Here is a 12077-nt window from a genome sequence, read left to right on the forward strand (position 1 = left end):
AGACTTAATCTTCAGCTTGTCCTTTACTTGTAGTCCTGCCAAATGAGACTACTCAACATGGCGTAGAGGAAGGAATGCTGGTCCTGGAGTCTGGAGAAACTGTTTCAACTTCTACTTTGGAAACTTTCTGGTTATGTGTTCATGGATGCTACCTTTAACTTCACAGAAACGTAGCTTTCTCATCTATAAAATGTGGTAGGTCATATCCCTACCCTCCCACCTTCCCAAGGGGAAGGGAAATGTTTTACAGACCTTGAAATACCAGAACGATGGGAGCTGCTTACTTTTAGCTACCTCTCGTACCTGTTTCTCTTGTTATTCACTTGACTACGATACTCCCCCCACCAGGCCCTACTCATTGGAATTCTACTCAGCTGAGCTCAGATGCCACCTCTTCCTACAATCCTTCTCTGATCACTCCCTCCCTTGAATTCCTCTTGTGGCATGTAGTATCACCCTTCTGGCACTTGCTATCTGGTACCTGAGTCTAAGCTTCCAGAGGAACAAATCGGTGTTATTTTTGGTCTGTGTTCCTATGACTTGGGTACCTCACAACAACCCTGTGAGGTAGGTAGAACACATATTACCAGGCTTCATACTTGGTAGATACTCAATAAATGCTTGATTATTAAATTTGTGTCAATATCTTATCCTTTTCTACTATCAATCAGTCAATCAACAGGCATTTATTAAGTGCTTAGTATGTTTGAGGCACTGGGCTAAGCCTTAAGGACACAAAGAAAAAAAAAAGCAGCCCCTACCCTCAAAGAGCTTACCTTCTAATCATGGAGACAATATACAATACATGTAAAGCTATTTGACAACAGAAAGACCATGCGCTATGCAAGGTTCTATACCAAAAGCTGTTAAAAACTGATGACCATGGGACTGGGAAGACAGTCTTGTCATGGACAGGGAACTGGTTTAGAGACAGAAATGGGATAAACAGGCCCTTCTTTTTTTTTTCTTTTCCCTTTTTTTTGGGGGGGGCAATTGGGGTTAAGTGACTTGCCCAGGGTCACACAGCTAGTAAGTATCAAGTGTTTTGTCTGAGGCTGGATTTGAACTCAGGTTCTCCTGACTTCAGGATGGATGCTCTATCTACTGCGCCACGTAGCTGCCCCATTAGACCCTTCTTTCAGTGAAGAAATACAAAGCATGGAATTCATAGGGGCGATATACTAGGGCCAGTCTAACCGAATATGTGTTCAGTAATGATCTAGACAATCAATGGTGAGTACACAAGTAAAAAGTGAAATCTTCACTGGCCTGAGTCACAAGACAGGGCCTTGGCTTTGCTACTCGTTAACTACTTGACTTTGGGCCTCCCTTTCTTGCGCTTTAAAATGAGAGTTGACCTACTGGATTTCTAAGTCTCTGTTAGTGCTATGCCAATTCTTCCCATAATGAAATATGAAAGTCAGAGCGATAAAATGCAGGACAATCTCCAAAGGGGCTGATAAGCTTCAATGTGGGCAAGTTCAAAGTCTGTAATTAAGAAACAATCTGAACCTTATTAAGAAGAAGAAAGTCAAGGTGGTCAATTGTTTAATGAGCTAGCCTAAGCATGAAGAGTTCTGGGAGCCTCCCCTTCCCCTCCCTCCTTCCACCCCCACCTCCCCATGCCATACTGGCCAGTCACTTGACCTCTCAGTGCTCACGATGAACTCTCTAAGATTGCTAAATTGCAGAATTGGTACTAATCTATATTAGTTAAAGAGAGTCCCCACTGGGTGTTCTCTGCACCAATGAAATCACAGGACCAAAAGAAAATGTATAGAAAAACAGGAACCAAGCTATTGGTTACAACCCAAGAAATGAACCTGAGTCAAGTCAACCAGCCTGTGAAGATGCTGCCAGTATGCTAGTGCTGCTGCCCCTAAAGTCAGAAACACAAAAGAAATATGAGCCCACCCTGGTCCAACAAGCTCTTTCTGAAAGTCACTGTGAGGCCGATCTGCTAGGCCTTTCCAGAGATGGAAGGCAAAGAAGAAGTAAGACTGGGGGAACCTAGTACAGCTAAGGTTCCCTAGCTAGAAGCAAGCAAGAACTCATTGTTTCATGCTAGAGCCTCCTCATGAAAAAAGAGAGCATCTGGAGGGAAAAAAATTATATGTATGTATAGATAGAGGGCACAGGGTGAGTTGAAGATGAAGGTGAGAGAGGATTATACTAGAGAAGGAGAAAGGGAGAGGTAGAATAGGGTAAATTATCTCACATAAAACAGACAAGAAAAGTCTTTTACAGTGGAGGGGAAATGGGGGAAGGTGAGAGGGAATGAGGGAATCTTATTCTCATCGGATTTGACTTAAGGAGAGAATACCACACACACTCAATTGGGTATGGAAATCTATCTTACCCTATAGGAAAATAGGGAAGAAGAGGACAAGAGAGCAGGGGGATGATAGAGGGGAGGGCAGATTGGGGGAGGGGGTAATCAGAAGCAAATACTTCTAAGGAGGGATAGGGTCAAAGGAGAGAATAGAATAAATGGAGGGGGGTAGGATAGGATGAAGGGAAATATACTTAGTTTTTCACAACATGGGGGGGAAAAGTATATATACCTTAACTAAAAAATACTTTATTGCTAAAAAAAGAAAAAAAGAGAACATCATGGATTTTTTACTGAAACTGTTTGGGCAAACGTCTTAGAGGGTGAGCCAAGTGGAATGTTAAGCCAATCCTTCCCATATTCCTTATGCATTAGTTACTTGTCTAAGTACTCGGTTACTGCTGTGTACATTTGGGTAGGGGGGTGGGGTTTCTGGAGGGGTAATTCAGTGTTTCTAGACCCCTTTCCTTTATTCATATAGGATGAGAACTAATCATCTTGGAGGGATGAGAACTTCTAGAAAGGGAAATTCCCCACTCTCAACTGAGGAGGCTTAGATGCAAAGATTGGGGGGAATCTGTGTACGAGGCTCATTAAGTACAAGCTTCCTTGAGGGGGGGCCAGGCTGTAGGACCTGAGCCTCTAGTGCCTTGCTGGGGTATGCCCTGCACCCTGGATACATGTGCAGGAATTCTGCCCCACTCGCTGGCTGCTCCTCAGTTTTACTGTGCCTCTCTCCTCTCTTCTTCAGCCAGAGAGAGGAATTACCCAAATTCTGCCCTTCCTCTCTTTTCCCACCCAGGGCCAGTGAGAATGGGTCAAGTTTCTTGGACCTCTGGGGGCTACTTCTGAGACCATCCCCCTCTGAAGGGCTTGGGCTCCCAGAATGAGTCTGTTAGTAAGTGCAGTCAGCTTACTTGTACTTGGCAGTGCAGTGTGGGAAAGACAACCCACAGAGGGGGCCCTGAGGAACTGGGAAGTAGGACTCATCCTGGGAGCTTTCTCACACCCACCTGAAGGACCGGATGGCAGAAGGTCATGGGGGAACAGGTTGTTCCGATGTGTGCCCAACTTGTTGCTTCTGAAGGACAAATTATTTTTTAAAAAGGCTTAAAAACCATTATAAAACCATTCATTGTTAGGACTAGAAGGGACCTTCTGGCATAATGTCTGGCACACAGTAGATGCCTAATAAATGTTTTTGATTTGTTTGTCATACAATCTAACTCCTCATTTTACAGTGAAAATTCAGACCCAGAGGAATTAATGACTTACTTAAAGTAATACAGCTAGTGGCAACATTAGACCCCAGGTTTACTCATCTCCTACCCAATGCTTGAAAGTTATTATTTTAGCACTAAAAATTATTATTTTAAAAAAGTTTTAAAAAGTTATTATTTTTAGCAATAAAAATAGCTGGCACTTATGAAGTACTTTAAGGTTTGCAAAGCACTTTACAAAATTAGCTAAGAATGTCAAAATAAAAGGAGAAATCACTAACGATAAGTATAAATTAAAACAACTCTGAGGCTTTACCTTGCGTCCATCTCACTGGCAAGAATCAATAAATGGTATATGTTGGAGGGGCTGTGGGAAGAGAGGCATACTCATGCATTGTTGGCACAGTTATGAATTGGTACAGCCCTTCTGGAAAACAATTTGGAGCCATGCTAAAGAGGCCATATGCCCTTTGATCCATATGGGGCATACACCCCAAGGAGGACAAAAGAAAGAAAGGTTTCATCCACAAAATATTTATAGCAGCACTTTTTGGGTTAGCAAGACAACTGAACACAAAAGGGATGCCCATTCATCGGGGAATGGCTGAACAAATCGTCATGTCCAATGTCCCTATTACACTGTAGAAAGTTACTAATCTGAAGAATTCACAAAACCTGTAAAGACTTGCATGACTTTATGCAAAGTGAGGGACAAAAATAATTGATGTGATAATCACAATGAAAAGAAGACATCCATGAAACAAATCAGAGATCTGAGCAGTGAAGTACCCAATTGCCTTCAGAGGGCTACAGAACTGCCGCTGTCAAATATGGCCAACATGTTACAAAAGGAAATGAAATGTAGTCATTGTGGGCATCGTTCTGATGACTTCTCTGCAGTCACTTTGCATCTGTTCATACAAATCTCTCCATTTCTCAGAATTCCTCTTATTTGTCATTCTGTACTGTACCTTGATGTTCCATTACCTTCAAGGCAGCTAAGTGGTACAGTGGATAGAGTCAGTTAGACTTGAGTTCAAATCCAGCCTCAGACCCTTACTACCTATGTGACCCTGGGCAAGTCACTTCACTGCTATCTGCCTCAGTTTCCTCAATTGTAAAATGAGGCTAATAACAGCACCTATTTCCCAGGGTTGTCATAAGGATCAAATGAGATAATATTGGTAAACAGCTTTGGAAACCTCGAAGTGTTAGTGGTTGTCATCATTGTTATTGTTATTATTATTATTACTTATACCAGTTTGTTTAGCCATTCCTAGAAGACAAGGGACTGTTTCACTTTTGTCTATTTATCCAAAGTCTTTTTATGTAGTAAAGTGCCTGGCACACAGCAGGTACTTAATAAATGTTTATGAATTATGACAGGCACCCAGTTTGCTTTCATTGTTTTTGTTACCACAGGAAAGGCTGCTATCAAAATTGTGGTATAGATGAGAGCTTTCTTTTCATCTTTCACTTCCTTTAGGTAGATGCCTAGGAATGAGATTGCCTGCGTTCAAGGGTCAAAGTTCACCACACTTGAAAAAACCTCCTGGTCTTAGCCAAATGACTTCCCCTCTCTTGGCTAAAGTTTCCTCTCTGAAACGGAACGGACTAATTGATCTCCGAAGTCTCTTTCAGTTCTAACATTCCGTGATTTAATGATTCACGGAGTAACCTTTCCCTTCCCTTGCCCAAATCCTTTTGCCCCTCCATGGTCCAGCTCAAATTTCAACTTTGCCATGAAGTTAGCTCCTCATTGGCTCGGCTTTCTTCTGAACCCCTACGCTACTGAATGCCAAGTCTTGACCTAAGACCACCCAACTGAACACAATTCCTCGGTGCTCCTATCTCTTGCTATTATTGTTTGAGCTGTGTTGCTCATATTGGCCCAACTAGATTGCCAACTGCCCAGGCTTAAGGGCCCCGGCTCATTGCCTTTTGTTACCCTCACAGGGTAGCACAGAGATGTCTGCACAGCAGGAGCTCCAGATATTCTTCTTGATTGAGTGATTCTCACTGCTGAACTATCTTCCCAGTGACCCAGGTATCTGTTACATTTTTCTCCAAATAACTGGACAGCAAGTGATACTGGCCATATAGTTCAAGGAAAGAGCAGGCTTTCTCTCTTTTCACAAAGGTGTCTTTTTGAAGAAAAAAAAAGACCTTGTAAACTATGGTAAAGAGAGGCTTTCAAGGACACAAGGAAGGTGAGACACTGCCCTCTGCTGATAAGAATAATTCTAATCAAGTTCCCACTAAATTTCTCTCAGGTGAGAGGCATATCATGAGATATGCTGTTCACTAAAATATAAATTTCTAAAGAGTTAAATGGTAACTTTGAGGGAAATCAGCACAAAGAGAATAAATTAAGAGTGAAAGACAAAAGAAGCTGGGAAATATGAAAGTGGAACTATTTTTTGTCACATAGTCTGGTAGGATCTAGTCTCAGTTCTGCCAATAGTTCTGTGACCTTGGAAAAGTCACTTTACTTTTGGGGATCTCAGTTGCCTCATGTGTAAAATGATAGGGCTGAACTACTCCCTTCTAGTGCTAACATTCTATGATAATATATCATAGTGGTCTTCTTGGCTTTTCATGTTCTTAGTCGATATACTGAAAAACTAACTATCCCTTACTCCAATAAACTCAGTTAATTAATCAACAAACATATATTAAGCACTTATATCTGCCAGGTGTGGAAAGGTCTGGAAGTCACCTTCATAGAGATGATAATTAAACACATGGGAGCTTATGAGTTCAGAGGGCCAGAGCCTCAGGAACCATTCCCCCTCATTCAGGGGGCGTGACATAGATGATGATTCACTGAAAGAGACAGAGAAGGATGGGTATGATAGGTAGGAAGAGAACCAGGAGACAGCTATGTCATGAAAACCCAGAGAGGAGGAATATCTAAGAGGAGTGATAAACACTATTAAGTAACGAAATGTGGTCTGCTTGCTATTATGTAGTAATTGCCATTCTAAGAAATACAAAAAGGCAATCTTATCCAGTAAAGTGATTCCTCCTCCTCTGTTGCTAAGACCTTGACCTAAAATCCAGGAGATTTTAATTCTAGTCCTGAGTCCTCCACTAACTTCCAGTGTTACTCTAAAAATCACTTGACCTCTTTGTGACTCACTTTTCTCATCCATAATATAAGGATAATACTGATCTATCTTCCTCTAAGGCTTGTGATTTGTTTGAATTATTGTATTTTAAAGTGCTTTGAAAAGTATAAATGGTGATGGTGATAATGTAGCCCAGCAGAGAGAATCATAGACTCTTAGAATTGGAAGGAACCATATCTCAAAGGTCATCTACTCAAACCCCAACCTGAAGGATGAACCGCCCCCTTCAACATCCCAGTATTCATTTTTGCCAAGTTATTTGGAGAAAACATGTACAATGTGGGGCATATCCCCCCCACTGTGAGGCTGTACAATCTCACTGGGCATAGCCATAGCAATAGCAATGCCCTCCCTCCTTTGTCTCTTCCTTCTTCCCCACCTCCCACCCCCATTAGCATGGCTACTTCTTCCTTATAATCCTTTATAACACTTCTATCACTATGCCCCTACAGATAATTCTTTCCTCCCTCAAAGGAGGGAAATTGCTAATTTCCTCATCACTGAAGCAGTATTGAAAATACTGGACAGCCAGATAAAGACCCTAAAATCTAGAAAGAAAGCTTGTGTGTCTATGTATTCTGCATGCAGTAGTTACTTAATGTTTGTTAGATGAATGAATCGATGAGTGTGTGTGTGTGTGTGTGTGTGTGTGTGTGTGCCTGTGCACACATCGGTGCACATGAATATGAATGTTTTATCGTATCAATGTAGTAGAAAGAGAACTGGATTTGGAATTGGAGGATATGAATTTGAATCCTATTTCTGCTGCTTACTACCCATGTGACCATGGTCAAAGATACCTCACTTTTCTGGGCCTCATTTTCCTCATCCATGAAATGAGGGGGTGGTCTCTAAGGTCCTCCCCAGCTCTAAATCCCATGTTTTCCATAAAGTAAACTGAAGTTTTCCCTGTTGCAAGCCAAGTTGACTGGAATAAAGAAAATGGTCCACTATAAATACTTGAAAACAAATCCTTACCACCACTGTTTACATAGTAATGGAGAAATGGTTTGCCCCATTCTGAAGACAGAGGTTAAAAATGAGAAAATCTTGAGACAATAGCCATACAATAATGTTTGCCGCTAATAGCTTAATGCTGGGCCCATGGCTTTCTTCTGGAGTCTTTGCCCTTTCCATTTTCTTAAGTGACCTTCTCCAACCACAGGTTCCTGAACGTGAGCTTCTTTTGACCTCAAACAAACTTGAGGAATCTGACAAGAAAACATCATCTTACCGGGGAGTAGTTTGGATACGAGTTGGAATAGGAAGATACCCTCAACATTTAAACGCTTGAATGATGTAAATAGATATTACTCTTTCAGTCACTTGGTATTGTCCAATAACAGCTCTGAAGGGAAGATGTTCAGAGAAGAGCTGGAGTTAAATAATGCAAAATGAGATTCCTGTGACAATGAATGTCATAGCCCCAAACTGTGAGTTCTATAGAGATTTTCTCTTATTAGAAACAAATGAGCTTTTAATTCAAACTGGATAACTAGTTTATCAATGTGGTTTGGACTGTACTCAGAAATCCTCTGCTATTGCTTTTCATCCTTTATGTACCTCCCGCCCCTGAAGCAGGTGGTTTTGCCTAGACTTTGTCCTTGACCCTCTTCTGTTCCCTCTCAGTGTTCCCTCCCCAGGTTACCTCATCCGTTCCCATGGAGTCAGTGATCTCTACTCAGATACAGCTAAGTGCTCCTAGCAGCACCTAACGGTCCTCAACTCCCTTTAGGAGTTTATATCTAGCCCTCCACTACCAATTGCCTGCTCAACATCATGTCCTATGGATCAAACTCAACACGTCCAAGACAGAAATTCTCGTCTTCCCTCCTAAACCCACTCCTCCTCCCAATTCCCTGGCCTCCTTCCTTCCTTAGCTTGTGTTCTCCTTCTCTCTTCTCTCCCTCATATTGACTCTGGATTTTACCCTCATACCTCCCACAGATCCAGCCCCTCCTCTCTACTCACAGCCAGGACCACCATTCTATTCGAAGCCCTCAGCAACTCTTAACTAGGCTACTACAATGGCCTCCTAATTGTTTTTTATGCTTCTACTTTCTTTCCTCTCCAGTCTATTCTGCACAAAGTTGTCCAAAGAAAGCACTTGGTCTGAGCATGACACTCTACTGATTAGAAACTTCCAGTTACTCACTATTATTACTAGGATAAAGTACAAACTCGTCCTCCTAGCGTTTGAGATCCTCCACAAGCTGGCAGCCACCTACCTTTCCAGCCAGAGTTCTCATTATTCTCCATCATTCACTCTCTTTTCCAGGCAAACTGGACTCCTAACTGTTCCCTAGACATCTATTTCCTGCCTTTGTGCATTCATTCACACACGCTTTCCTCTGAGCCATAGTAGGCACTTAATAAATGCTTATTGAAAAGAACTGAAATGGCTTATACATTATAGAGAAAATAATACTGCTCTGTTTTTGGGAAATGAAGACAGTTTTATACATTCTCTCATCCCAGTCCTGGTGAATTATGTCTGAAAATATAATTCAACAGATTTATAACCTTTGATCATCGCTGCCAAATTAAAAAAAAAAAACCCAAGGTTCCTGCTCATTCTCAGCAGCTGTTTCTAAATAGTTGGCTCCTTTTTCATGAGGTTAAGCCACTCCAGGATTCATTTATATGATTTTTAGAATTTTTCCATCACTTGGGCCTCTCACTAGCACATGAGGTTTTTTTTGGCCTGCCTACTTTGGAGAATTTACCAGTTGAAACTGATACAAGAGTGTTATGTCCTATGGAAACAGCAAAACCACATAAGCCTGAAATACAGAACACAACAATTTTTTAAGGGAAAAAGGGCAGTGATGAATTCCTCAACAGAAAACAAAACATTATTGCATAGCTTGCTCCCAGAGAAACACTGAATTTATGGCTAAGATGGGCCAACTTGGAAAACCACAAGCTAAATGTAAAAAGGAAGCCAAGATGTGGGTCTCACCTCCGCCCACTCCAATCTGATTGCTAGCAAATTTTAAGAGATTAGTACCAACAATTTCTGAAAGAGCAATGGCTTGCTGCAAGCTTCTGAAAAATATTATAAGTCAATCTGCATGAAAAAGCAGAACTTGGCTCAGACACAGCCCAGTTCCTAAGCAGCTATCATGTATCAAAGTCACTACTGAAAATGTACTAGCCAGGGCATATTGTCTTTGGGGCACTTGTGGAATTCACCCCGGAAGCTGTCTGTCTCTAGCTAGTTCACTAATTTTATGAATCTCCCTTGAGTTTCTAATTGAAAGTTTTCCTAGGTTTGGCACCACGTGTAGACCTCAAGTTTATCAGACAAATGAGTTGCATTGTTTCGTGTTTACCTGAAAGGGCAGATGTTTAGGAGGTGCCGCATCGAGAACATAAGCAGCATTCTGCTGAGGTTGGAGTCTTGGTGCAGCCTCCTCTTGGCTGGCACAGAAAAAAACAACAACATGAAAACAAAATTAGAGTACCATGTTTGCTTGTGGCTTACAAATCACTTTTTTGATGAACCCAGTGGTGAATGGTCAAAAGTGAATTTTCACATTTTTAAGACTCTCCTATAAACAATGTGCAAAGAGGAAGTATATATTGTAATAGTGGTTAAGGGCAAAATTCAGGGGTTCCTAGTAATCCATATTTCATCTTACCTGGAGCAAGATAGATCAGTTCACTGCTTCAACATAAGGATAGACAGACTGTGATTAATATATTTGTATGGACCTTTTTCTTGGTATATGAATATAATGGAATGCTATTGTTCCATAAGAAATGATGAGCAGGCAGACTTCTGAAAAACCCAAAAGAGTCACATGAACTGATGCTGAGTGAAGTGAGTGCAACCAGGAGAATGTTGTACACAGTAACAGCAACATTGTGTGATGACCAACTTTGACAGACTTAAGTCTTCTCAGCAATAAGGATCTAAGCCAATTTCAAAAGACTCATGATGGAAAATGCTATCCACATCCAAAGAGAGAACAATGGAGTCTGAATGCATATCAAAACACACTATTTGCTCTCTCTCTCTTTTTTTTTGTTTCTTCTTTCTTGTGGTTCCTCCCATTGGTTCTAATTCTTCTTTACAACACGACTAATGTGAAAATATGTTTAATATGAATGTGTATATAGAGCCTATATCGGATTGCATGCCATCTTAGGGAGGTGAGAGGGGAGAAGGGGGAGAAAATTTAGAACTCAAAATCTTATGGAAGTGAATGGTGAAAACTAAAAATGAATAAATAAATAATTATGTTTAAAAAAAAACTTGCTCTCCAAAGTACTTTTGCATCTGTTATCTTATTAGATCTTCATGACTAAGTATTGTTATAGTCATGTTACAGAGGAGGAAATAGACTAGTGAAAAAGAGTAATCCATTGAGGATCATAGATCCAATGCCTAGGTAGCAGGTACCCAGTCATGCCCCAGAAGAGTGAGATACACACTCCTCTAATGTCTCCTGAATGATATGTAAAATTCAATGAAGGAGGTAAATTCTTTAACAGAGTGCAGCCTTGTCTGTTACTAGTACTTAGGACCCTCTGTTCTGGTATCAATAAAGTTGACAGCTACAGGATTGTAGCAGCAATGAGATTCAATGGGTTGGCTCACTGATGATGAAGTCTTAAAATGGTCTTTGGGCTAGGCCAGGAGTGGGGAACCTTTGGCCTCAAGGCCATGTGTGGCCCTCTATGTCCTCACGTGCAGCCCTTTGACTGAATCCAAACCTCTAACCCAACTGAAGTTTGGATTCAGTCAAAGGGCCGCACTTGAGGACCTAGAGGGCTACATATGGCCTGGAGGCTGCAGGTTCCCCACCCCTGGGTTAGGCCTTTTAGAGGTGACAGGTAAAACTGACCATAGGAAGAGATGCAAATAAAGCAGTAGAAACAGATCCACCATCAGGAAGTGAGGCGTAGAGCTAGGAGGGCCCAGGCTCTGTGGGGAGAGAGACTAGCACAGCCTCTCAGGAGAAGTGGAGCTGAAGGAGCAATCAGAACCTGTCCCTTCACTGGAATTTGGAGTCATATAGACTGTAGAAGTCACCAAAGAAGGTGAAACTGCTAGGGTATAATAGTTGTCTGGACTACTGAAAGACTCAGGTACAAGTCCTTTCTTGTATTAAATACATATTAAATAAAACCTGTTCTATATTCAATGTTTTGTTAACCTGACTGCTTGCATGGGAAATGAAGGCCCTTTACTTTTTGGGAGAGGATCAAGACATGAGTCAGATTCTGATGTTCTTAGGGAGTAAATACCCTGAGTGGGGGCCTGAGCTTTGGAGTTACTTAATTATAGTATTTTGTACAGTCCTTGGTACTAAGTACTGTAGGTGACTTGATTCATGAGGAACCCCCAAGATTGAACCTGGTCTACCTGACACCAGAAATGTGGTT

General features: G+C 41.4%; 1 protein-coding gene across 6 annotated transcripts in view; it reads right to left on the minus strand.

Moving 5' to 3' along the window:
* Window positions 1-12077, minus strand: part of ZNF711 (zinc finger protein 711) — a 127237-nt gene that overhangs the window by 84157 nt on the left and 31003 nt on the right. For 5 of the 6 annotated variants that reach the window (XM_020964504.2, XM_078147940.1, XM_078147939.1 and 2 more), the window contains exon 5: window positions 10019-10106. In XM_020964504.2, coding sequence (XP_020820163.1) covers window positions 10019-10106 — 88 coding nt within the window. Of the gene's footprint in view, window positions 1-10018; window positions 10107-10327; window positions 11393-12077 lie in introns of those variants that run through there. The other variant, XM_020964507.2, reaches the window with a different exon arrangement.

This window comes from Phascolarctos cinereus, unplaced genomic scaffold (assembly GCF_003287225.1).
Source record: "Phascolarctos cinereus isolate Bilbo 61053 unplaced genomic scaffold, phaCin_HiC Scaffold_8;HRSCAF=390, whole genome shotgun sequence".
Lineage (NCBI taxonomy): Eukaryota > Metazoa > Chordata > Mammalia > Diprotodontia > Phascolarctidae > Phascolarctos > Phascolarctos cinereus.